Consider the following 27,761-nt stretch of genomic DNA (forward strand, 5'->3'; position numbering starts at 1 on the left):
CTGCTGAATTAAATTTGGTTTTTAGTCACATGGTCAAGGAAGGGATAAAAGAAGACTGTAACTGTTGAGCTGGCTCTCTCCTTTGCTGGATCTCTCTTCTCGGGGCTCTGCTCGCTCTCCATCTCCCCCTCTCTCTTTCTCTCTCAGGTAATATTTTACATAGATGTTGGGTACAATTAGCTATATGTTTTACCATCCTTCATCTATTTTGTAACCAATTCAAGTGTAACCATAACAAAATATGGTTATTAAACCATTTCAATTATTAATGATGTGCTAACTAGTACTGATTGAATATTAACTTTCAAATGCTACTTATTGCAATACAATATAGTCACTTAATAGCAATGCTCTCCCACATATTAAGCTATTGTAGCTGCGCTTATTTCCGTTGTTGGTATAGGCCTATGTGGCAGTGGGTGGTAGCAGACTAGAAATGTACAGTTTTATGCCATCGTGCTTACAATGTTTCTTTAGTCATTTGGCAATCGATACAGCTCGAACCACTGCAGGAAAACTACCTTTACAAGTCTGATTACATTATAATAATTGCTGTTAATAGTGTCCGTCGTCTGTTTGATTACGTCTTAAATTGATTTTTCCGTACATTTCTGCCATATGTACATAAATTGAGTCACCACTAATAAGCTATAACTAAATATTATAGAAACATTAATTTTCTGTAAAGTTGCTTTGCAATGATTTGTATCGTAAAAAGCGCTATACAAATAAAATTGTATTGAATTTTTTTTTAATTAAGATTAAAAAAGTATAAAAAGGGGCAATTTCATGGTAGTTATATTAAGATATTTCATAATTTTGAAGTTTCAGATATTGTAACACTAATAACCACTTTTAAAATTTAAAGTAAAAATACATGTTTATAACTTAGATTTTATGATGAAATTGATGTGATCACTGATTGCTTTAATGCCTTTATTTGATTTGCCATTGCTATGCAACTGTCACATAGTTAACGAAGCGCAAAAAAGTCAGTAAAGTGCTTTTATTAAAGTACAAACTTTTTTTTTTTTTTTGGTGTGTGTGTGTGTGTGTGTGTGTTTATCAGATATACATCACAGTTTACAAATGCCTTCAGAACTTCATCAACATGCTCAAACAGGATACTTTCGCTTGCATTTTGCAGCATGACAATTAACCAAGATTCAAACCAACACTAAACCTGATCTGGTAAAGACCATTAAACATTTTGGCAATTAGTTTGAGTTAAGACTTATACCAAGATACCAAAAGTTAAATTAGGTTTTAAAGAAAGAAAGGAAGAAAGAAATTGAATTCTGTCTACAGGAAAAATGATATGTGGATAATCGTAGCCAGAACATTTGATTTACTCTACATTGTTATTTAAATGCAGCATAAGAATAAATACAGGAAACTAAAATCAATGTCCTGTTAATAAAACATCTCTATTATAAATGCAAGTTTGTGGCTGCCACTATCCTCAGAACCTGGTTCACTACAGGAAGAGTAAAGCAATATAAATGTCTATTTAAGGTGACAGAAGGTATGGTTAAAATCGGTTCAAGCACACGCCGCTTCATACAAAAAGTAGTGAGAGATACTGCAAGCTTTAAGTCAATACTCAGATGTCTTTTGAACCTCACAAGGCTTTACAGAAAGAAATCACCAAAATAACATTCAAGCCATCAAGAAAAAAAGTGTCAAAATAAATAGCTACAACAGGAATGAACAGCGAGAGATTCCCAAAAAGAGCAGGGCAGGTTCATCCACATTTACCACATCAGAACCCCAGTCAGCAAACAATGCTGTCCAACCACACACATTCCCACAGACAACCATCCTCTGAAACAGAAAACAAAATAAAAAAAAGGCTGGTTTTCGTGTCACACATTAGTCCTTTAGTGTAGCATGAGGTTTGGTTGGAGCCCAGTACTGCCACATTCATGCTTTGCATTACAACCTAATTTATTGTATCATTTTACAAATTAGGCAGACTAAAAGCTTGAGGTGTACTGGCTTACACTGGACATCCCCTTTCAGAAATATTCCGGTCTGTGTCAGTGCCTCTTACTCTGGTGAGGCACGGCGGTGTGATTTATTGCCTTTACAGTAGAGATGCTTCAGTCAGAAATTGTCCAATGACAAAAGCTCACAGGCTGAGAATGGTACCGTCCTACTGCTGTGTGTAAAACATTAATTTCTTTCACTTTTCTTTGCTGTGTCTATAATGGTTTTTAAGGAACCAACAACTGGTGAATATCAGTTGACCCCTGAGTAAAGTATTAATATAAACCTAAAGCTAATGTTAATGCAAAACAACCTTTTCTGTCAAGAAAAAACAATAAACCGTTATCTAGGCATTACTGTCAAGACGTACAAACTCACAGGTCCATGTTTGGACTGTCAAAGACATCACAACCTTTCTATCACACAATCTTAAAAAAGCAGCACTGGATTTCTTGTCAAATACATGCATGATCATCTCTTTGAAGGAGGAAAAGTACATGGAAAAATGCAGTAAAATGTATGAGTAAGCATGAAATAAATGTTTGCTTAATTTTTTTTTAAGGATAAGGAAGCAGAACCTTACAGATGTTGACTCCAAAATGAATATGTAAATATGTGTAATGCATGAATCTGAAGAGGGGTAGAAATAAAAATGTTTAATGGTTATGGCAATAACAGGAACTCCCTTTGTCTATCCTTCCCTCATCTTACTCTGTCACTTTTCTGTTAAGGAGAGTTGTAAAATCCTCTGTAATTCCTCTTCTTCTTCCTTCTTTTTCCTTTCCTCCTCCTCCTGTGCCCGGGCCGAGAGCTCCATAGCCAATCGCAGATCAGTGTCAGGGCTGGAGGCGGAGCCAGAGCTTGAGGGTGTGGTGTCACTAAGGTCTACTAAAACTCCTTCAGACCCAGATCTGTGGTAATGTGACAGAATGAGACTAATTAAGAAAATGTACACAAGAACAGATTGAGAGATCACCCTTCCCATACTTTTATTCTGCTCAAAAGTTTATGGTCAGCGAGATTTTTCAGTCTTATATGCTGTGATGGCAAAGCTGGGTTTTCAGCCGCCATTACTCCAGTCTTCAGTGTCACATGATCTTTCAAAATCAGTCTAATATTCTGATTCGGTGCTCAAGAAACATTACTTAATGAAAACTGCTGTGGAAATCATTATACATTTGTCTTCAGGATTTTTGATGAATAGAACATTTAAAATATCTATATATTTTTCTTTCTATATAAATGTTTTGTAACATTATAAATGTCTTGATTTTATATACAAATGTAATGCACTCTTTTTAAAAGTATTCATCATAAATCTTACAGACCTCAACCATTTGAACAGTATGTGCAACACTATTTCCTCCTGGAAAAATAATTTTGAAAACATAAAAATTACCCATCACTCAACCGGTTCGTCATGGATTGTGTTGTCTGTCCATCGGAATCACTCCAAGTGTCCTAAAACAAAACAGCCAGCCAGAGTGTTTTTGAGACCCACATGATCAAGAAATGCACAGAACACACTAAGAGGAAGCACTCGGACCTGTGAATTCAGTGCACTGGACTCAAGCAGGCTCTGTTGAATGGCATACTGGAGCAGCTCTTCATCATGACTGACTGGGTTGTAATTGCGTGTGTTGGGGTGGCGGTAGCCCCCTCGGTGGTGATACTGCGCAGGTGCCATGAACACAGATGGACACACCTTGAATGGAGCATGTCCTGAAGGAGCAAGTAAACATTAAACACATTATGTTTAACATTATTCACATTATGTTATGTTCATGTTAGAACATTTCCCTTCTCAACCAACCAAAAAACTAATTCCTACTATCAGGTGAGGTGCTTCAAAAGGTCTGCGTTTTTATTTTGGAACGGATGAGGAATCAATATGTTTTCAAACCTGAAGCCTCGTCTCCACAGTTCTCTTCTGTAGGTGTGGGTGTAGAAGCGGACTGGTTGGAGTCCAGAGGCTCATTTGTACTGCATTTGTTGAGGTTTCCGAACGTGATGCGGGCATTCAACACATGGTACAGAGGGATTTCTGAAGAAAACAGAAACAGAATTAATCCCGTGATCTAGTCAGCAGCATGTTTAGTTCTATCTTATATTTAAAGCCATTCACACAAGAAATACATAGAATCAGTATCAGTCTTCCTTGCCTCGCTATATCTCGCTAGTATCAGAAAGAGCTTTATTGCCAAGTATGTTTGCAAATACAAGGAATTTGATTTAGTGACATAAGCTTCCAGTACACAGAGACAACAACACACACACACACACACAAAAAAAGTAAATATAAAGACAAATATGGGAAATACACATGAAAGCAGTCTTGAGAAACTTGTGAGAAGTCTCTTCCATACACAATTTGCAAACATTTACTGTAATTTAAAGAGTGTACTTGCAGTTTTGTTGCAGGTTAGATAAGTTAATATTCAATCTGATGCATCCAATTACAAATGCTCATTTTATGCTGGACAGGGTTCAATTTCAGAACTGAGCAGCAGGGATGTTTGTTCCTCTTTTTTCATTTTCTCACTCACCGATTTTCACAGGGAAGCCAGGGGGAAACCTGAGGTTGATGAAGTCCCTGAGTCGGGCGAAGTGAGTGCTGGTGCGAGCCATCAGGTCAATGATGGGAGTGACCTGCTCCACCAGAGACAGAGGATGCTCCTCGCTCATCCACAGGGTGCCTTTAAACCTGAGAGGGGGTCGAAGCACAAAAACTCAACCATTTCTTCAATTATAATTTTGTGTAATAAATTACTTATTTATATTTAATTATTTATTAATTTATTTATTTTTTAGTGAGCCTTACTTCTGTGTTCTGATGGTGAGCTCAATGGGTCGACCGATGTCTCTGCCCTGCAGGTCAAAGTTGGGGTTAAAGTACTCCTCTGGAGTAATAGCTGTGGGGTTTGTGGCAGTGGCAAACTCCATAGTCATGTCCTGTAATCATACATGGAAACAATCAATACAGAATCCTTCCAGCTTTGCAAAACACAAGTATCTCAATGCTATTTTTTTTTTTAACTGTACACTTAAAAATGTATAAATGTCACTGAATTAAAATTCAAAAGAACAAGATTTCTTTTCAAGCTAAATATTCCACAAAAGCAAATTTGTTAGGTTTCAAATTTTAAATCAATACTGTTCAAAAATTAACAAAGTATTTGTACACTACGTTAGTGGAACATGATGATCATCATCAATGTGATGAATTATGACACCTGAGGAGAACTGACTTGATTCATTCAATTAAAAACACCTTGACACTTATTTGTTAAAAGTAATTTCTAATATGGTTTAAAGAGGCAATAAAGCTATGTCTAATATGACTCATTTATTTGTGAAAAAAGATCATACATTGGTTTAGAGATGTCACTTTTTATATCAAATTCATTGACATTCAAAAATGTGTAAGAGTGGCTAAAGTGCCCAAATACTTCAGAAGAAAACAAATCGACTGTGTCTGGTTTGTTTGCTCATCTTACCCCTTGAGCACCGATCTGTTGTTCTACAGTGCCGAGTAAAGACTCCAGAACGTTCCTTTCACCTGTTGAGATCAAAAGCATCAGTAGTTGATATAAACCGGTTAACATAACAGGGAACTGCAGGGAACTATTGACCCTTTACCACTGTCAGGGTGCTGGAGCCCGATCTAGAACCATTTCATGCATTTTCATCGCCAGAAAAAATACTGGCTAGAAAAACTGGCTTCAAACTGACCCCTACAACCTAAAACCGATTATGTCAGAGGAAAGGGGACAACAGAATGTCAGCACTGAATAAAGTTTTCAACAAGGCTGACAACGCTCATGCAAAAAAAAAAAAAAACTATACTACTATACTATCCAAAACTATACTGTAGTGTTAAACAATACCACAGTTAGTAATAGCCTAGTTATGAACTGTAATAATGTTAATTAGATCACAGTTCGGTCAAGTGGAAACACAGGGAGATTTGCAGTTCCCGGTCGAGCACCAGCACCATTTTGGTAGAAAAGGGGAATGATATTTATAGTGTAAATCTTAAAGTGGGTTAATTACTTTTTATCCTGGTCTTCTCCTCATCTGTTAGGTGCTCTGTCCTGGTGCGAATCACAACGTTCACATTGTTCACTGAAAAAACCTGTCAAAAGCAGCATCATCACCTACAGGACAAAGACTGCCTTATTCTGAGACGCACTGCTCTAAAAAAATGTTTCTGTAACTCTAAAAGAGCACATTTGTTTTTCTTTCCAGTGATTCTTAATGGTACTATAGTTAATAAACAGCTGGTCACTTGCTTACCTGGGCTTCAAATCCATTTACTACTTCTGTTCTGTCTGACCTCCAACCCCAGATACCGGATTTAGACCTGAGCACAGAATACGTTTTTAATAGCATATTCAATTTATTCTTCAGCAGCAAAAATGTGTTTTATGTATGTTTAGTTCTGTGTATCAAACAATTAGTCACAGTGCAACAATGTACAAGGAAATCCATGTGTGACATTTTTCATATATACCACCATTAAAAATTTCGGGGTCAAAAAGCATTTATTTTTTGTTAAAGAATAAATAATTTTTTCTTTTTTCACCAAGGACATGTGAAATGTTGTTCTTTTGAAAATTCTATTTATCAAAGAACCCTAAATAAAATGTAAGTTTCCACAAAATATTAAGCAGCACATTTTTTTTTCTTTTTTTTTAATCATTGAACATTTTTAACATTAAGACGGAACAATGAAAGGTGAAAAATCAGGTTAAATTACCTTTAAAAATATATTACAATAGAAAAGGGTTATTTTGAAATGTAGTAATATTTCACAATATTACTATTTCTACTGTGTTTTTCATTAATAACACAAAATAAGACGCTTCTTTTCAAACCATTAAAGTCTTCCTGACCCCAAACTTTTAAATGTTAGTTCATTTATAAGATGGAAATCTTATATCTAGGGCCATACCTCTCAAACGCAATGTCCTTTGTGTCCAGATATGTGTTGACAATGGGTGTTGTCAGCCTCTTGGCTACTTCCTGCTGGGCAGGCTGCATGGAGTCTAGTGTGACGTCCTCCATCTCACGGGAGAGATCAAAGCGCTCAGTGTCCACCACTTCGTCCTCGTGATTAACTTCCATCAGTTCAGTGCAGCTGTCTGTGAGTATGCACATGCAAAGTCCACATGATACTGATCAACTACAAATAAACATCAGGCATTTCACTCATCCTCAAATGAAGTGCATTCGTAAACATACAAAGGTGAAATAAGAATTCAAAGCATGTTTGCTAGAACCATACCACCAAATTAATGTGTAAACCACGGACGGTCAGAACGGCCGACTAGACTTCTTTAAAAAAATAATGCCATTGTAAACACATGCAAACAGGCAGCGAAAATAACCTTCTCCTCTAAAGATATAGCTTCTTCTTCCTCTGATCCAGGTCATGTTTTCAAAACCCAGCAAGGTGGTGTCCACTCTCAGACAGGCCCCACTCTTCCAGATTCTGCACACGTCGCTGGGACACACACGTGATACGAGAGGAACTGGAGCCAGAGCAGAAGCAGCAGATGAGGATCATTCTACAGCCTAATGAAGCCATAAGGATTTATGTACAGAAAAGGTGGGGGAAAAGGAGCACTTACTCCAGCTAGTGAACTCCCACTTCATCTCCATGTAGAAGTCTGGAGACTAGGACAAAAAGAGGTTCATTACACTTCAGGCCCTTTCACATGACTCACATCTGGGCTTCAACGCACCTCTCAACTCAAGCATCATGCACCACTTTGACCTCCATATAAAAAGTGTTGCAAATAGCATCAAAGAAAGGCAATTTTATGAGGTTTCTAGGCAGTAAGAAAGCAAATGCTGTACATAGTGCATAGTGAAAGTAAAACAAAAAGGTAACATATTTGAGCTTAGAACAGAAAATGCATGTGACAAATGAAAAAAAATCAACCTGACTGCTTTAGTAATAACAAAATTCACCAAAGTAATAAACAAAATCATTTGGCAGACGCACCTCTCGGATCTTGCACAGTAACTCTGGAACACCACCCAGCGCAGTGGAGGCTTTCAGATAATCCCGTCGCTGAAGAACCAGCAGCACCATCTCTGGATCTCCTGTACTGACTGCTTCCTGCAGCACTGTACAGACAACCACAGTCATACACCTGTTTTAACTGGACTCTTAGGTATTTATCTTTATCTATAGGCTTGTAATGGAAATGCAAACATACTAGCTTCTATTATATAGTGCACTATAAATAACACATAGGACAAAAAAGAAATCTGCTAAATGGCCAGTAAGAGTCTTCAAGGAGGTGATCATTAAAGTATATATAACACTGCATCCTGAGAAAGCAGGGCCAGAGGTATTAAACACTTTCACAGGCTGGGAAATCTACTGATGTGCAAATGGTCATAGTAGTTACAATGGTATTTGCAAATTACTCCAAAGACTGCTGTGGCTTTACTGCAAAACTATCTGATGTCTCATCACTGTAAAGGACCTAGAAGACTAATGTGCAATTCATAGGCTCTATTCTCACCTGTCCAATTTTTGCCATTCTCTTTGGAAACATCTGCGCCGTGTCTGAGCAGCACTCTCACCGACTCCAAGTGTCCTAGTGAGACGGCCAGGTGCAGAGGGGTCCGGCCCCTGGGATCCACCTCTTCAATGTTACTCTGAAATGAGGCAAATCTTATTGTGGAAACTGAGAAGGGCCGAAAATCATGTGCATTACTGTTGAAAATGAAAATGGAAATGTGGAATGCAACTGTCATTAACCAAAATGGTCATGATGTCTGTCATATATATATATAATAGAAATATTCAATCTTTTTAAAGATGCCATGGACATTCAAAGATGAGAGACCCCATACTAAAACTTAAAGGCAGCTATATCTTTACATCAATAAATTATGTAATTGTCAAATAAATGTGTAAAATATTATTTTGAGAATTCTAGTTTCTTATATGCTACATAATTTTTTTTTAAAAATCTTTTTCTATACTTAAAGCTCTGCACAGATGGATGTATAATTTCTGTATTTGAATACAAATGTATTTATTTTGTTTATTCTTAGAATAATCTTAATATTAGTATAATCTTGCTATTTATTTATTTTTACACATTTTTTACTCCAGGTATTTCCACGAACCCAGGTTACCGTGATCTACAGCAAAATGAAGCTTTACTGATGTTAAGATGAGCTCGCTAGCTCTCCAGTGCAATGACATACAGCAGTGCTGGAGTTAACAAGTGGAGCATTTGCAGTAATATCCAAAAATGCACCAATTTCATTAAATTATTAAATACATGAAAAGCATGATATGAAATCCAATGGAGGCAGAAATCCCACAACAGTTAACAGATTATACCATCAGCAGTCTATATACATCAGCATTTACGGATATCCCACACATACCGTCTGTATCTCTTTTTCCAGCTTCCTGTAATCATTATCCCAGACCAGGGTATGCAGTGGAAACCTAAGGCTGAAATCCTCGACGCTGGCAGCGGTGGCGGATAACATTCTGGCTCGATCAAACTCTCCGTGTCTCCCCTCCGAAATCAAGAGCCAGCCTGCGAGCTAGCTACTGTCATGAACCATCAAATCTCTTCATGCGTTTAATTAACTGTTGATAATTATACAATGACTCTGACTATTAAACAGGTGGATTATAGTAAAGAAGACGCCGAAAACGCAACCAACTTTTTTCAAAATAAACTTTTGAAAAACAAGGAAGTGGCAGGTTGAGACTATTTGGGCGGGGGTGTATCCAGTCATTTGACAAATCTTTCCTCCAAACCCTTTTTCATTTGGTTGTATTTATAAATAATATCCTCGATAAAATATTAGATAAAAGACTAATTATCTATATATGACCTATCAAGAAAAATAGAAAAGGGGAAAAATATATATTTATTTATTTTTAAATGGGAAAGCCCAACTCCAGACTAAACCATTTCATATGAAGGAGGGGAGGTCGTGCCATAAAATATGGCTATGTTAAGTCAAGAGTGAATTTTGCGAATTCGTAAATAGAAGCTATTTTTTAAATTATCCATTAAGGAAAATGTTCTCAAATTAAACATCAGTAAATAATCGTAATAAACAATTCGCTCGCCTGTGGGTAGGCACGACGCCTCGTTGTTTTAAATGATCTTCAGCTCATCAGGGGCGGCTCGCGGGCCGGTGAATCACTTCTGCGCATGCGCGATCGCACTATGTTATAATGATCGCGTCCTACATGGCTTGACTCTAATTTCGGACAATGTCTGGTTAATTCTGAGTTTATAATTGTATTCCAAATATAAACATTTTTTTTTCAGAATTATATATTTAGTATAATGTATTTTAATATAGTCGCGAATAGATGGAAAAAATTGATAAAATATCTCACGCGTTGCAGTGACGCGTCTGTCCACTGTGTGTCAGGCAGTGCTAGAAAGCTGATTTATCGTCACTGTAAACTCAAATGTGTGGTCTGGGAGGGCAGATGGCACTCTACTGCGATCTAATGGGTTGCTGGCAAGCATTTCCGTAGTGTAGTGTTTAACGCATCATGACAGAGGCTCCACTGCCTGACGCGCCTGTCCTAATTTCAAGCTAACGCTAGACAAGCTAGCCCGACATACATTATTTCACATACAGTAGCTAACGGTAGTGCAGATGCGTACACACATTTAACTCCTCCGTATGCGCGTCCTCTCTTCTGGCATGAGATCATCTTTCAGTGATAAAACGCTTTTAAACATCCGATCATCATGTCAAAGCGGTGCATGCTTTAAATTTACCCGTGGACTATTGTTGGTCGATAATTCATGGTAATACCAACGCTCCCGGAGACAAGGATGTCGAAACGGCTGCGAAATAGCGAAGTTTGCGCGGACTGCAGCAGTTCGGGTGAGTATATTCCGCTAACTGTATAACCAGGTGATGTTACTGAATTAAGAGACCGAAAGATGACATTTAACTATACACATGTATGATTCATATTTTTAAGCAAACCTTAATTGTGTTTTGGATATATAAATGGATAATATATGTATTTTGGAGTGTAGTGATGTATCGCCACTGGCTACGTCTCAAAACATAAAGCGATGTCTAGTTAGACAGCATTTAAGGCATCGTAAGCGCGTCCAAACTGCTAAACGATGGCGGATCAGAACGTTTTGAGACAGAGCCACTGCATGCAGCGTTTACTCCACTCTACGGGTGTTTTCAGCTTCAAATCACACTATATTTTACATTATCTTATTTTCTCTGGAGAAATAGGTAAGTGTACTTATTGATCCTCAAGTAGTATTCCTAGTGAAAACATCTATAATATATAGTTTGATTGATAGTGTAAGGTTACTGAATGGAGACACTTTGTTCATTTTTTTTCCAGTCTTTGAGAAGTCAGGGCACTGCATGTATTGGTTAGGGTCACTTGATCGTAATAAATATTTATAACTAACTAGTGACCCTAACCAAGGCATGCAGTGCCCTGACCTCTGAGAAACTGAAGAATGAAACATTATATAACATTGTTGTCCTCATTACACGATAAATGGCTATATCAGAGTTTTGACTTTTTTAAAGACTATAAACGAGACAGGAAAAAACACACATTTATTAAATTGAAGAAATTTGTAGAGAACAATTTCATAAATCCTATGTTTGATCAGATTATGACATATGACATGGCACCCGTTTTGAGGCTTAAACTATGAAACACTTAACTTTTTGTCTTGTGATTTGTTTATGTTCTGTTGTTCAGTTTTCTCCCCGTTCCCCTTAATGATTCCCCTTGATTAGTTACGCCTCAGTCACCAGCTGGCCTGGGCTGCCCCAGCATGTCAGTATTATTGGGCAGTTGTTGTTAGGGTGAATATTTTTAGTCATTCAGCACTGGGGTTTATTTTAGCTGCTGAAGCACTTGGGTCAAAGAGAAAGAAAAGAAGAGGAAGGGAGACCAAGGGTGAGGGGGAATGATGCTTGTGCCAGGTGCTTGATTCTGGCCCTTGGCCTCTTTGCAGCTGTTGTTTGATACTTCCTGTGCTTGAAGGGAAGTGACTTTTGCTTCTGAGCTGCTCTCTGCTTATCAGTGGATCAGTTTTTAATTTAGATGGCTCATGTTTCTGTCTGACTGGTGCAACTGTGGTATCATATATCTCTCACACAGGCTTTGAAACCCAAATTGGTTGTTAACTTCTTAAGTGTGGGTATCTTTAATAGCCTAGCCACCTGGCACAGATTTAGTCTAGATTTATCTCTCTTGCTTTCCTCACTTAAGTTATGGAGTAGGGATCATATTTGTAATCCTCTGAGGTCAAAATAGACTGAAGAAAATAAATGTAACATTATAATATACTTATATATTTTTATTTAAGCAAATGAATAGATTTTGTTTCAGTAGTATTTGTTCTTTAGTATTTGGTATTTTGAGAGGATTTAAAGTTACTAAATAATAATTACCTCTCAGTTATTCACCATTTATTTCCATCTAAAATAATACAAATAATTACAAATTATTTTTCTAATAATACATTAAGTTAAAAAGAGAGCAATAAAGCATTAGATTTAAAGTCTAATGGATGGAAGGCAGATTTTTATATTTACCTTTGCTGTGTATTCCATAGTTGCTCATAAGAGTATTTTCAGACATAATTACTAACTTTTATTAGGTTTTTAATTTTGATATATACTTTTAGACGCTATTAATAACTGCTTCATTATGGCTCATTTGTAGATTGTACCCCTTTTTTTTTTGTATTTTTTTTTTGTATGTCCTATTAATTTCCTATGCCAGTAAATTTTAATTGCAAAGATAACAAGTGTGTCTATTTAAATGCCATTAGTCTTTTCTAAAATATGTCCAGATTTTGTACCATTCTGATGTAGTAAAAAAAAATATTAGTATGGCCCAAGACCACCACAGGGTTAAAAGGTTTTTGGTTCAAATTTTAATCATCTGTATAACAATGTAAAAAAAATGCATTTAATTAACATTTAATTAAGAAAAAAACATTTGCCTGTAATCAGTGTGACAATAAAATCCTCAAAACTGTTCTTGGGGAATTCTGACACTCTCAAGCGCTGACTCACATCGTTGTTTCTGAAGGAATGGAAATCACAAGTTGGCTGGAATCTGCCCTTGGGAAAAGTTGGGGGTGGGGGGAATAGGGAACGAAGCTGAAAATATGAACACGTCGTTGGCTGCTCAGACACTTTAGTCATAGGGCCAATGCGGTTGGCCCCACTCTCACTGATCTGGCATAATGACTCAGTGAAGGAGTGAGAATTCTATTAAAAACTGGCTTGATATTGGACGCCCATGAAGGACGATTGCCAGTGACAAGTGTTCATATATGAGCAGTCATTCTGTCTCTGGGTCGTTGAGTTTGTCAAGTGTAGTAGTGGGGGATCTTTGAGTGATCAAGTGTTTGAGGCAGGTCTAAGCTGATGGGTTGTGACTTTAAAAATGGGTTGCAGGCTGCAGCTAACCATATCATGTGCTTAGTATAGTAAAGTGGTGAAACAATTTAGATGATAATACCGCTGCAATATTTAGCCCTGTGTTAGTTGCAATTATTATGCTGGTAAATCACTCTTGTGCTGCTGTTTATGCATTTGCAAATGCTATAAAAATCCCTTTTAGTCTATTTTATTTGATGCTAAATGTGTTATAGATTTGCAGTCCATGGTATTTTCATAGATTTTTCAATACTGGTCAGATTATTATTTTTGTTTTACTGTTTTAGGTTGCCACTTGATTCTTGATTTAAACTCTGTAGTTAAACTAGTTTAGAATTACATTGCAGTAGATGACCCTCTTGAATAATCTGTAAGGTAGTGAAAGTAAAGCCGTGCAGTGTTTCCCAGTCACCTGCTTGTACCCTGGAAGTAAAGCTCAGCTTCTTAGCATTTGTTGTGGTTTGAGGCATGTGTATGTAAGAGGAAGTTAGCGTGTGTACAGCCGACCATGAAAGGATGACATTAAACCCTTGCTACTGTGGCCTTATAAGGAAGAACTCCACATCGCATTTTGTTGTCATCATCTGCTACATATTTTTTTATAAGAAAAATCAAATGCTTATATTTACATATTTTTTTTATATCTCTGCTACTAGTTATGGTTTATCAGACTATTATTGTGGAAAATAAATACATTTAAAACTGCATAAATGGAAATTGTACTCTGTATACACATGTGCATTTTACAGTAAACATTTATTTTTAATGAAAATTAATGTCAATATGAAATCAAAACCATTATTGTGTTATTTCAGTGTGATTGTGGTACTCTTAATATATATATATATATATATATATAAATATTTTTTTCCCTCCATTTTTAAGTTTTAATGATTTTATGTGGTTTTGTCATTTTCATTAGTTTTTTTTATGTCTTCATAGTGTTAATTTTTATTTTAGTATACATCAAGTTAACCTAAATTAAAATGAGACATGTTTTCCTAGGAACTAGCTGAAGTGAAATATGTTTTTTAATATTTTAAGTTTTTTACATTTGTATTATTTCAGTGATTATTTTTTTTATGGTTTTAATTAACTATAATAACTCTAATCAAAACATGCTTGCTTAGTGCGCATTTGCGATGTTAATTCATTTGTGCATGTTAAGTTCATTCAAAAGTTCAAAATATAGTCAGTTACAGAAGTACAGTTAGAGTTATAATGTTTGAAAATGTGGCTCCCATTTCATGAAGACTTTGTGCACTGCTTGAATACATTTGTGTAATACACAAGCACATTTGTTCATTTTCTTCAGTGCATTCTTGTAAAAAGCATCTTCCTTGCATCAGCTTTTTAAAAGTATTGTGTTTCTGTTTTCACTCTCATGCACCAGCCAAAAAGCTCCATTAATGTTATTGTGTATCGATCAATGATCAACATGCTGCTGAGACAAGCTGTTGTTTTCTTCCTGTTAATCTGTTGATTCTCTTGGGATCCCTTAGATCCTCGCTGGGCGTCTGTGAACAGAGGAGTTCTGATATGTGATGTGTGCTGCGGTGTTCACCGCAGTCTGGGTCGCCACAACTCACAAGTGCGGCATTTGTCAAACACACCCTGGCCGCCCACCCAGCTACAGGTGAGCTAAACTCTCAGAAAAGCAGACACCATGGGACCCTTTTATTATGCCTTTAGCTGGCCACCCTGCTTCATCTGAGACTTTTTGGCTTTGTAGTATTCATCTTTAATCTTAGGCACATTATAAAGTAGTGGTCGATCCATATTGGTTTTTATGTCTGATGTTAATATCTACAGTGTTATTGATAGATTGATAGATTCTGAACCTTACTCAAACTCTAATTTTGGTCCACATTTATATATATAACTTATCCAATACATGTATATATACTAGGGATGCCCTGATACCACTTTTTCAACTTTTGCCTGACCGATACTTTTATACATTTACATTTATGTATTTAGCATAAGATTTTATCCAAAGTGACTTACAGTGAATTCAGGCTATACATTTTTTACCAGTATGTGTAAAAAATTGCAAAAACAATACCACTGAGCCGCTGGAACACTTTTTTTTATTTTATTTTTTTATTTTATTTTTCAGCCAATACTGAGTACCGATATTTTTATTGCATTTGTACAATTTTGAAATATTGGATACAGAAACCAAAAGAGTATGTATAATGTTAGCTGGTTAACTTCATTTATTACATAGATACAGTCAAACCTAAATTTATTCAGACACCTTCAACCTTTCTCACATTATCACAGTTTATTCTCTATAGTTTAGAGGATGGTAATTTAATTAGACAATAACTTAGTTAAACTGTGTCAACAAATTCAGCTTGACAATGTTAGACAACTTTGATAGCAGGGTGTGTAATGGATTTCAATCAACCAAAAATTATTCAGACAGCTGTTAGTATGACCGTATTTACACAACTATCAATACTTTCGGGCAGCCCTTAGCCTTAATGACTGCTTGTAGTCTCCTGGGCATGCTGTCAACTTAATTTATTTTCACAGACATGGTCTGAATAATATTTGGTCACAATAAGTTTTACTGTTAGTCTACTGTATAGGGCTGGGTATTGTTCAAAATCTTTCGATCCGGTGCCAGTTTCGATACCTCAGTTTCGATACCGGTTCCTAACGATACTTTTTTCAATACCATATGTTTTAAAATCCATTTCAGCATCAACACAAATACATTAAACACAAAGCTTTTATTTTTCACCTTAATTAAAGCAAATTCTGTTAACTCTTCATACTCAGGATAACATTATGAATACAACTGGTTGTGCTTTTTGGATAGGGGTGCGCCATTCAGGGGCACGTCCCGGGGGTATTGTGTTTTCCAGTCCAATGGGCTATCGTGAATAGTGATGTAAAATTCCTAACTTGATTCGCGTTGTTCACTCGCTTGAAGGGGTGAAATGGATCGTAGTTGATCGTTTGCACTTGTTTCTAAATATTGCTGATTCAAGCGTTTTAAACAATTCGCGCACGTTCGGAGCTTGCGCTCACTCATTCAAAGCACGCGCTGCGAGCATCATTTCAGACAATGCGCGTACAGAGAATGAATTCATCTTTTGCGTATCGTAGCTTCTGAATGAACACATACACACACAATTATATCAAAATAATTGTCTCTGCAAGTATTCTCGTAAACACAGTCGGTTATGTTTTAAGTGAACGTATACAGTGGCCTGCTGCTTAGAGAAATTCGCTGTACCGGATAAATCTGTCTCTCTCTGTGTTTTTTAGACAACGTGAAAGGGGGCGTGTTTCAAGATACGCAATGGAGTATACCAAACTAAACCGGGAGGGAGGGCAAAACACTCATCCAAACAAATGCGCCGGCTTTGGTTGCAATACTCTTATCGCATATGTTGCACTTTGCTGACTCTGCATCCACTTTTATAAAGTGTAGCCACACTTTAGACCTTTTTGGCATTATAAAACGGAAACGTTTTGAGAAAAAACAACTACACTTGTGTTGTGTGACTGCGAGTATCTTCAGGAATCCTCCCCGTCACGTCACGTGGTGGTGGACAGCCAATCACGGCGAATTTAGGTCCTTATATGCATGTATGCTACAAGCTCACACAGACACAGCTGCTTGGCAAAAAAAAAAAAAACGCCTCTTGGCTTTAGGAACTGAAATTTGGCACCGAAAGATAAATAATTTTTCGATACTCAAAGTATCGAAGTTTTTCGTTCGATACCATGAAGGCATCGAAGTTCGGTACCCAGCCCTACTACTGTATGAAGAATTTTTGGGTATAATTTGTCATTTTACTTTATTTTGCTATCCTCACTTATCACTCACTCACTATAGTGTCCTGCACCCACTAGTAAAAAAAAAAAAAAATGTATTAAAAAAATTATATCTGGGCCCGTATTCACAAAACATCTTAAATCTTAAAACATCTAAAAGTAGCTGGAGGCTCATTAAATGAGTTGGAGGCTAAGTATAAGTTTAGCACAGATATATTTTCGCTGAACACTTTCTGACTGAGCGGTTCAGAGTTTCACTCTCTGTCAAGCGATCTGTGATATTTTTCAGTTCACCTCAATGGACGCGTAGCGCACCTGTGTTTATTTTTTTTGTGTACCTTATACTCAAGTGTGAAGGCGCACGACTTGCGTTGCTTTCTCTCACATGTGCAAAGTGGGCAGAAGTAATGCGCAAACGGCATTCTCATTGGCTGGTGCTCGCTTATTATTTTCCCTGTTTTGATTTCAGCCAATCAGTTCCCGCAAACGGATACAACCTGATTAATATTCATGAATCCTGCAGCTCGTTCATCCTTAGTGCATTTTTTACTGTTCTTATTAGTAGGATTCAGATTATTATTATTATCATCTTATCAGTATCAATGGTCATTTTTTCTAAATTTATTATAATAATTTATTTATTTATTTATTTTTTCACAGAAACACTAAATAGCTTTTCTACTATCGGGCCAGTGCTTTAAACGGGCCGGGCGGGGCTAATAACCTCAGGCCTGTAGCACCAAGGCCAGAATAGCGATGCGTTTCCACTGTCGGGCCAGAAGCTCCGCTGCGCTTCACTAAACCCGCCCTTTACACGCCTCTCAGGAACAACGTCATGCAACCCCATCATTTCATCAACAAGAAGAAGTTATCAGAAAACTAATAAGAAATAAGTCACTGGAACTAGGGCGATCACAAAACAAATATGATAAAAGCGTTTGTTTGCATGCTTTGTTAAATATTTAATGTCAATTAGGGATGTTGCGGTGACGGATTTTTTCCACCGGTTAATCGACGTGTAAAAAAACCGGTAATCCCGGTGTCACCGGGGTTGCGTGTCGGGGATTTCGGGAGGCCGAAAATGCGGTCGTGCAGACGTGCACACGTCTCAATTTACTTTCACTTTAATTAGCGGCAATTCAGTAGCATTTGTTTGAATTAATCATGGGTTAATTTATTTTATTCTTAATAAAAATACACAAAACAATAAGACACTCGCTTGTATTACACACATCTTTATTGCAAAATGAATAATAACTTAACACACCATGCAAAAACTAAACGAAAGCACTTATGAAACACCTTTAAAGTGCATTTATTAACAAAACGAACCACTGCACACATCGTGCAAGTATCAAACAAGACTCGTTAAATAATTATAAATATTCGTTAAATAAAGTGCCTGCCTTTTTCAGCAAAAAAAAAAAAAAACACCGCACAACCATCGAATATGAAACGAACGAACATCAAAAACTTCGTTAAATAAGGTAGCCTACCCGAATAATCACTGGACACTTAAGTGCAAAAAAAAAAACTAATATAAAATTAAACTCACGTTAAGCTGTTAAAAAAAGAGGTAGGCCTATTAACTGCATACCGTACAACAAAAATTATAAATAGGCTAAATGAGAAACAATAAACGAAAAACCTTCATTTTAAATTGCAACAGTTCGCTTTGAAACCAGATCTTCTGCCATCCTTTGCCAGTTAGCTCGCCTCACTCTCCTCAAATGATAAATGAAATCGGACACCTGCTGCTTTACTGCGGCGCTCGTTCCGCTTACGCTAAATTACGAAGGCACGTAGTCACTAACTGAATTAAGTGCTTTATCGCTATAGGCTAAAACTTCAACACGATGGGGACGGTGTCGGTGGTCAAGTGCTATGACCGGTAGGTGGGTTAAACACCGTGTATCACCGGTAACACCGACTATCGCAACAAGCCTAATGTCAATCAATGTTTTACTATAATAAGGTGATGGATCATAATTAATGTATTTATCAGGATTGAAATTTAGTCACAGAAATAATAAAGTGTTATGAACATAGCCTACTTATTTAGTCGAGTCTGTTTTTGTTTATTTGTATTCACAGCAGTAGCCTAGGCTACATACATCACATTTTGTAAAATAAATCAAGCAAACATAATGCGCTTTCTGCCGTCTTGGAACTTTGTAATCTACATTTTTTTTTTCTTTAAGTCAATATGTATGCAAATTCACTTGATTAATTTAAAAATGAGCAAAAAAACATTCATCGAAAGAGATCTAATAGCCATGTTTTTGTCTTCCTCTTATTTTAATGAGAACACGAAAAACTGTCACAGCATTGTGTACTTGTACAGCCTGCAGCATTCTCTCTCTCAAGTTCCTGTTCTTTTGATTTAAATGACTCATAGCCTTAATCCAATAATGTCTCTTTTAATATAATGTGTCCTTTTTTAGTACATTTTTCCACATTTTTATGTATATAATTGTGTTTGGAGTCTTTTGAATGGTTATAAGAAAATGGTTTATTGGTGTGCGACCTCACTGGAGGGCCTTCCAACAGAGAGTGTGACTCACAAATAATAAATGTCATAATAAATTTTTGTTTTGTGATGTATGCACTCAGTTTCTTTCTCATTCATAGATGGTTCAAACATTATACAACAATGGTGCTAATGCAATATGGGAGCACACTCTGCTGGACCTGTCATCCATCACCAGCGGGAAACGCAAACCCAATCCGCAGGATAAAGCCCAGTGAGTATTTTAGTTTTTCTTTGAATATTTTTGAATGTGGAGAATTTATTTTTATTTTTATTATAATTATAGAAAAATGTATGTTTGGTATACATTTTCATTCAAAACCTTGGGTCAGTAAAATAAATATTTATTCAGAAATGATTAAATTGATCAAGTAAAGGTAGTAAAGACATTTATAATGCTACAAATGATTTCTGTTTCAAAACAATGTTGTTCTTTAATCATCTTAAAATAATCCTGGAAAAAAATGGCACAAAAATATTAAGCAGAATAACATTAATGATGATGATAATTATAATAATAAAAACATAATTTTCAACATTGATAATAATCAGAAATGTTTCTTGAGCACCAAATCAGCATATTATAATGATTTCTGAAGAATCATGTGACACTGAAGACTAGAGTAAAGGCTTTTAAAATACAGCGTTGCCAACAGGAATAAATAACATTTTAAAATGTATTACAATAGAAAACACTTATTTTAAAGGGTTCATGACATTGCTAAAAATAACATTATTTGGTGTAATGCAATGTGTTTATGGGGTTTAAGGTAAAAAAAAAAAAAAACACATGATTTTCCACATAATGTACATTATTGTTTCTCTTCTATGCCCTGCCTTCTGAAACATGTTGATTTTTACAAAGCTCATCGTTCCAAAAACGAAGTGTGCTCTGATTGGCCAGCTATCCAGTGCATTGTGATTGACCGAATGCCTCAAGTGTGTGACAGAAATGTTATGCCCCTTACCATACTGTGATGCTGTCTCCCGGCACGACAAAACTCCGTCAAGCTGCTCTGCTCGTGCATATCCCATCATCAGTTCTCTTTTAGCAGTTCAGTCAATGTACTGTTAGGAGTAGAACTCAGGATATTGGTTTATTTCGTGTCAGAGGGAGCGTCAGCAAGTGTCAACAAGTGCTACTCTACACTGCTCAACTTGCATTTGAATCATCATTGGGAAATTATTTAAATATAAAAAAACGTACTTACAGGCTCTGAGTCAGAAGTGCCAGACTGTCCTTGCAAAGTTTGAACTGCCCCACTATATAGAAACAGCCTTTGTGCCACAGATGCATTGTAGGCTACTGGTTCAGGAAACAGTCCTCATCCTTCATAAAATGCGCAACACACATCTGAATATTTTGGTTGAACTGTCCTAGGGCAATGTTGTAAATACAATTTAACCACTGATTTCAGTGTCCTCTTTTGTAAGACCACACAAATTAGTTTTGATTTCACAACAAGACATTCAGTGTCTCCACAACATGGCAGCGGCAACAGCGAGAATCAAAGTTACACCTTTCTCTGCGTAAACATTTGGGCTGTGTTATGCAAATCTTCCCACATAGTGACGTAGACATGTGGGGGCGTGTTTGAATGAGCCGTTTTAGGAGAGCGTGGACGAGTCTTAACTTTGATAAAGAATGTCTCTTTAGATTTGAGACTTTAGTCTTTGCAACTTTACAGATTGCATCACATGACCCCTTTAAATTATAATTTTCCAAAATATTACTGTTTTTGCTGTATTTTTAGTTAAATACAGCCTAGGTGAGCATAAGAGAAAAGTAAAAAAAAAAAAATCTTGCTGACCCCAAAGTTTTGAGCAATAGTGTATACAAAAAGATAGTGGCTGAAATGCACCAACTGCCTCCAATGTTAATGGGCTCTAATATCTGCATTGTTTCTCTCACCCAAAAAGCCCTAACAAAACCGAGTTCATAAAATCAAAGTATCAAATGCTGGCTTTCGTCCATCGTTTACCCTGTCGAGATGACGACAGTACAGCAGCCGCTGATCTAAGCAAGGTAAGGAAAAACTTAACAGTTTTATGGTTGACGTTCTTCTCTATTTAAAGGGATAGTTAACCCAAAAATGAAAATTGTTATCATTTACTCCCCTTCATGTCTTTCCAAACCTGTATGAGTTGCTTTCTTATGTTGAACATAGAAGATATTTTGAAGATTGCTGGTAATCAAACAGTTGATGGTTGCCACTGACTTCTATAGTATTTTTTTTCCTACTATGGAAGTCAATGGGAACCACCAACGGTTTGATGAACAGCAATCTCCAAATATCTTCTTTTATGTTCGACATAAGAAAGCAACTCATACAGGTTTGGAAAGACATGAGGGTGAGTAAATGATGACAGAATTTTAATTTTTGGTTGAACTATTCCTTTAAGTTGTTCAGTTATTTCAAATATTTGGTGCATTCATTATGGTGCATTTTTTCAGACTTTACATGCATTATTGCTCCTCTAGTACATCTAATACTCATCTGATGTGGTGGTCTTCTGTCAGACTTGTTGAAAAAAGTTTCTATTGACATACGTTGTCCTCGATCCTTTAGCAACTTCACTCCAGCGTTAGAACCGGCAATCTTGAGACTTGTTTGCGGTTACTATCGCTTGGGGCTCAACCCAACTACTTCCACCCGGTAAAAAGCTCTGATCTTAATTTGACCATGTTCAGTTACATTAAAAATGCTTTCCAAACTTACTGCTATTTTTTAACGGTTATGCACTGGTTTAAACAGGAGAAAGGAAACACTCCACTGCACATAGCAGCTAAAGCAGGGCAAGTGTGCCAGGTTGAGCTTCTCTGTGTTTATGGGGCAGACCCTGGTGCTCCAGACTCCAACGGCAAAACCCCCATCCACTATGCAAGGTAATCAATAGCTAATCCATTGATGGTCCAAAGCCGCCTCGCACTGAAAACTGCATTTATTGATTACTTCCAATATTTTTTTGTCAATGCAGTGATTAAAAAGAATACTTGTCATGGATTTGTCATGTGGCCTTCGCTGACAAATATCCAGATTAAAGGGATAGTCCAGCCAGAAATTAAAATGTGGTCATTATTTACTCACCCTCATGTTGTTCCTAACCTGTATGGCTTTCTTCCTTCTGTGAAAGGCAAAAGAAAATATTCTGAAGTTTATTGGTAACCAAACAGTTATGGTACCCATTGACTTCCATTGTATGGACAAAAAACTAAACAAACAAACATTGGGAACCAAAACGGTTTTGTAATCGACATTAACTTTTTTCAGGTTTAATTAAAGAAATATAGTTTACTTCTGTTACTTGCTTTTGACTTTTACTACTTCAACTGAAACTTGCCAATGTTTTTTTTTTTTTTACCAAAAACAGTTTTAATCATTTAATCATAGTTAACAATAACATCACTGATCTGTATGGTGTCCCATTTGTCATTTTATGACTCAGAAGGCCTGCTGTGCGCCTTGTTATTGGTGCGCAATTCCACGGAAGACTCTGAGAGGGATCACAAGGGCTGAGGGCAGCATTTGGCACAGGACCTCGAAGTAAAAAAAAATAAAAACCTATGTGTCATAACGTCATTGTGTTGTTTGTAATTAGGGAAGCTGGCCATCAAGACCTGGCAGACAGACTGGTGGAAATACAGTATGAGCTCACAGATAGGCTGGCCTTCTATCTCTGTGGGCGAAAGCCTGGTGAGTCAGAGAGCAGAGCGATGGTGTGCTATCATGATGTTTTGATATCCAGCTGTGAGGCTGCAGATGCTGATGAAGCCAGTTTATTGCACACTTTTTCTTTAGTGGGTTATGATCTTCAGAGTGCCAGATGGCTCAATAAAATATCACAGTGATGTCAGAGTCAGCTTAATGTGTTTTATTGCTTTAGTATGGATTGTCAGTTGAAAATGTCAATATGTTCTGTGTTTTAGATCACAAGAATGGACAGCATTTCATTATACCACAGATGGCGGACAGGTAGTAATAATCTAATGCATTCTAATGTTTTCCTGAGTGAACTGATGCCTTTTTTACAGTAGTTTCTTCTAGAGGAATATATTGGGATGTGCTTAGTCATGTTTTGGTCATTGGATAAAACTGATGGCATCCCAGAATACTTCCCTGCATGGCTATGATAGCAATCCAAACAGGTTTTTAAGATGAACATAATTTAAACTTAATATATTGCCATTTCCTTTTTTGCTGTCTTTGATGGAAAAGAAATGTGTAAGTATTTGAAATGTAGAATGGCAATTGAAAATTTTATTTAACCTTTTATCCTTTACCGTTACAGTTTTTATAATAAATCTATTTAATAGACAAACTAATATTATTTACCATTTTATTCCCTTTTATAGCAGTCTGGAGTTATCGGAGTTCGCAAAAGCTGCTAAAAGAAAACTGCAGTCTGTAAGTCCTCTTTATTTTATGCAATACAATGCAAAGCAACGCAATGCTGCTAATTTAAATACTTATTTCAATACAGTTGCTTTGGGGAGTCTGATTCTTTTTAGTGAATCAGCATGTTTAGACAGTTGATGTAAAACAATAAAAACATGATTTATGATTTATTTAATCTAACTATTAGGGTTGTGCCGATAGACGATAGTATCATGTATCGACGATAGCAGATGTTTCTGTCGATAGTCAAGATGATATTAGGTTCATTCTCCTATTAATGTATTAAATGATTATGATTATAATTATTCTTATTTTTATTGGGCGGCCTATTATAATTCGGCTATCAAACTGCCCAGCTATTTCACTTCAGCGTCGCGTTACACACACGTGAGTGCGCCCGCGCAAATGAGGACTAGAGCCTGTAGCCGGTGAATGAGGTCCATCCACAAACAGACGTATATAGTATGCAGATATAAGGTATTTCATTGCACTTTTACAAGTAATCTGAATGGCCTATATATGTGCAATATTTTAAATGAGCCCTCACTAACTGAGTTTAATGCCACAGTTATGTTAGAATACATCTCATTCTTGTTTCTGTGGTGGTGTGTCGGGCTCGTCATGGGGCACAATTCAAATCAATTAAACTTTACTCCAGATATATGAACTTACCTGTTTTGAATACTTTACTCCAAATATATGAACTTACCTGTTTTGAATACTTTACTCCAAATATATGAACTTACCGTATTTTCCGGACTATAAGTCAAACTTTTTTATATAGTTTGGCTGGTCCTGCGACTTATAGTCAGGTGCGAATTATTTATCAAAATTAATTTGACATGAAACGAGAAAAATTAACCAAGAGAAAACATTAACGTCTACAGCCGCCAGAGGGCGCTCTATGCTGCTCAGTGCTCCTGTACTCTACCCCTAATAAACATAGAGCGCCTTCTTGCGGCTGGAGACGGTAATGTTTTCTCTTGGTTCTAAATAAATGCGACTTATAGTCCATTTATATATGTTTTTTTTCTTGTCATGACGTATTTTTGGACTGATGCGACTTATACTTAGGTTCGACTTATAGTCCGAAAAATACGGTACCTGTTTTGAATGCTTTATATTTACTGTGTTCGTTTATGTCCAATATTACTGTTGGACTTTAAATTAAAGCTACTAACGATTTTTACCGTTGACTGATTTTGCGTAACATTTAGACTGATAGCTAGCATGCACAGATGCGACAGATTTGTCACAGGACGCGTGATATGACAGTTGCATCCGACTTTGTATGAACTAGCTGTTTTAAATACAGTATTTTTATATTCAACATTAGTTTATCAGTATGCTTGAGTATACTTAAATATATATAAGTATATATTTTTTAGATTATTGGTGATTCCATAGGCTCTCTCTCATGCACATGCGCGGTTTAAAACCGTAAATAGTTATGCTATGACAAGAACAAAGAGTCTCTCTCTTGCTCCACCCATGCACGATAATATTGTGTATCGTCGATCTCATGGGCTGACGATATGACGATTTGAAAAATAACCATATTGCCCAACACTACTAACTATAATCAGAAGTCCCTCCAATTTTTTTTTGCATGTTTTTTTGCATAGCAAAATGATAAACTAACTTAATCGTGACAAGTTGATATAATAAGCAGAATATTGAATTAAATAATGTTTTTGACCACATTTAAGAATCAACAGTGTGATAGATGCATCTAAAGATTACCCCTTTAAATAGCTACATTTTGCTAGTAGATTATGGTGTAGGTATACTTTAAAGAAAGCTTATCTTAACTATAGTTTAACAACTGTAGCTTGTTATTTGAAAAGCCAACACTGCTAAGCAGAGGAATCTGTTGGGCTTCTCTGAAGTAGATGTCATTTTAAGTGTAGCAACACCCCCAAAACCGTTATCTGCCAATCATTAATATAAAAGACAGCATTTATACAAATTGACCTGTCTCCAAACCAAACCATTGAGAGCAGAGATGACTGATGCAACTCTGTTAATATCATTGCAGCTCAGCGATCATTTGTTTGAGGAATTGGCAATGGATGTGTATGATGAAGTTGATCGAAGAGAGACTGATGCAGGTGAGATGATCTGCATTTAATAAACAATGGAAAGAAGTGACTCATGGAACGTACATTATATGAGTGCAAAGCGTGACGCACTGATGAGCACTTTCTTTGTATCTGGTACAGTTTGGCTAGCTACTCAGAACCACAGCAACTTGGAGACAACAGTTGTGCCTTTCCTTCCTGTAAACCCAGAGTACTCATCAACACGAAACCAGGCAAGTTCTGAACAGATAGTTGTTACGCTTTAAGTCTCTAACAGGAAATAAAGAGATTGCACTTTCACATGTGACATTTTATAACACCATTTATGGAGCGCTTGCAGCTGTGAGTGCAACATGCAAAAATGTGCCAGAGGAACATGGAAACAGATTTCACAAAATTATTTAAAAAGGAAATGACATAAAAAACACTATGCACTGAAGGTTAGAACCGAACCACAAATGATAGTTTTTGCAGATTATAGAGAAGTTGTGTCTTTTGAGGCACTGCCACTTATCAAGAAAGTTTTGTTTTTGTAACAAACCTCCACTTTCAACAATAAAATTCAAATAAATTATAATTAACTTATCTATTACTATAGTAGTATTTGATCAATGTTCACATGCAGAGTGCGTGTTTGTCCATTGCTTTTTAAGGAATATCAAGTTAAAGCAATAGTCCATCCAAAAATGTAAAAGTATTAATGTAAAGACTAACTAGTTGTTCAGGTAATGAAATCATCACTTAATTTCTTTGACAGGGAAGACAAAAACTGGCAAGGTTTAATGCTCATGAATTTGCCACACTTGTGATTGATATTCTGAGTGATGCAAAGCGACGCCAGCAGGGGAATTCAGTCTCAAGTCCTAAAGGTGCAGCCTGCATACAGACACACCAGCCTTACGCTTTGAAGTTCTTATTAATGTTTCATGATTGTTGTGTCTACTTTTTCATAGACAATGTTGATGTATTCTTCAAAAGTATGGGCAGTCGTCATGGAAGTGAAAGCCAGGAAATTGACCAGCCAGACTATGACAGTGTGGCATCTGATGAGGACACGGAAACTGATTTACGAGTGGGCAAAGCAGACAGAACTAAGGTCGACCTGTAAAGATTTTGATACTTTGTCTTGTGTCATTCTTGCCATTGCAGTATAGATGTGCACATGTCAGCTATCTTACCCAGCTACTTCTTTTTTTCCTCAGAGTTTGGACTCTGATCTGTCCGATGGACCGATTTCCGTGCAGGAGTTCCTGGAGGTGAAAAATGCACTTTCAGCCTCGGAGGCCAAAATTCAGACACTGATGAAGGCCAACAGTAATCTGAGTGAGGAGCTGAGATTGATGCAGAAAAAGGTACCAGAGATTCAGCAGTGAGCGCTGAATGGCCTGGTCAGAGCAGCTAAACAAAGCAAGACTGTCTAACCCCTACACCTGCACCTCTTCTCGCATGTGAGGGGGCAGATTTGACTGAAAGATTAAGATTCTTAAAATCCCCTGGAATGCTGATGTCAAA

General features: G+C 36.7%; 2 protein-coding genes across 4 annotated transcripts in view; one reads left to right on the plus strand and one right to left on the minus strand.

Moving 5' to 3' along the window:
* Positions 1-991: 991 nt before the first annotated feature.
* ankrd13a (ankyrin repeat domain 13A) lies at positions 992-9,846 on the minus strand. Its single transcript, XM_059548604.1, has 15 exons — positions 9,409-9,846; positions 8,529-8,664; positions 8,000-8,124; positions 7,623-7,668; positions 7,380-7,523; positions 6,944-7,133; positions 6,286-6,352; positions 6,043-6,124; positions 5,487-5,548; positions 4,811-4,941; positions 4,536-4,693; positions 3,893-4,033; positions 3,536-3,711; positions 3,389-3,450; positions 992-2,900 (listed from the first exon to the last, which is right to left on the minus strand). Exons 1-15 carry the CDS (start codon positions 9,514-9,516, stop codon positions 2,705-2,707), a joined length of 1,824 nt encoding a protein of 607 aa, XP_059404587.1. The 5' UTR covers positions 9,517-9,846; the 3' UTR covers positions 992-2,704.
* Positions 9,847-10,250: 404 nt separating this feature from the next.
* git2a (G protein-coupled receptor kinase interacting ArfGAP 2a) overlaps positions 10,251-27,761 on the plus strand; it is a 31,031-nt gene continuing 13,520 nt past the window's right edge. The window contains exons 1-14 of one of the 3 annotated variants that reach the window (XM_059548606.1): positions 10,251-10,890; positions 14,949-15,082; positions 19,873-19,985; positions 21,692-21,797; positions 22,342-22,428; positions 22,528-22,658; positions 23,372-23,466; positions 23,700-23,745; positions 24,126-24,177; positions 26,207-26,279; positions 26,391-26,482; positions 27,007-27,118; positions 27,203-27,345; positions 27,452-27,601. In XM_059548606.1, coding sequence (XP_059404589.1) covers positions 10,809-10,890; positions 14,949-15,082; positions 19,873-19,985; positions 21,692-21,797; positions 22,342-22,428; positions 22,528-22,658; positions 23,372-23,466; positions 23,700-23,745; positions 24,126-24,177; positions 26,207-26,279; positions 26,391-26,482; positions 27,007-27,118; positions 27,203-27,345; positions 27,452-27,601 — 1,416 coding nt within the window. In that variant the 5' untranslated portion in view covers positions 10,251-10,808. The remainder of the gene's footprint in view (positions 10,891-14,948; positions 15,083-19,872; positions 19,986-21,691; positions 21,798-22,341; positions 22,429-22,527; positions 22,659-23,371; positions 23,467-23,699; positions 23,746-24,125; positions 24,178-26,206; positions 26,280-26,390; positions 26,483-27,006; positions 27,119-27,202; positions 27,346-27,451; positions 27,602-27,761) is intronic. The other 2 variants (XM_059548605.1, XM_059548607.1) reach the window with 2 other exon arrangements.

Source organism: Carassius carassius, chromosome 4 (genome assembly GCF_963082965.1).
Source record: "Carassius carassius chromosome 4, fCarCar2.1, whole genome shotgun sequence".
Taxonomy (NCBI): domain Eukaryota; kingdom Metazoa; phylum Chordata; class Actinopteri; order Cypriniformes; family Cyprinidae; genus Carassius; species Carassius carassius.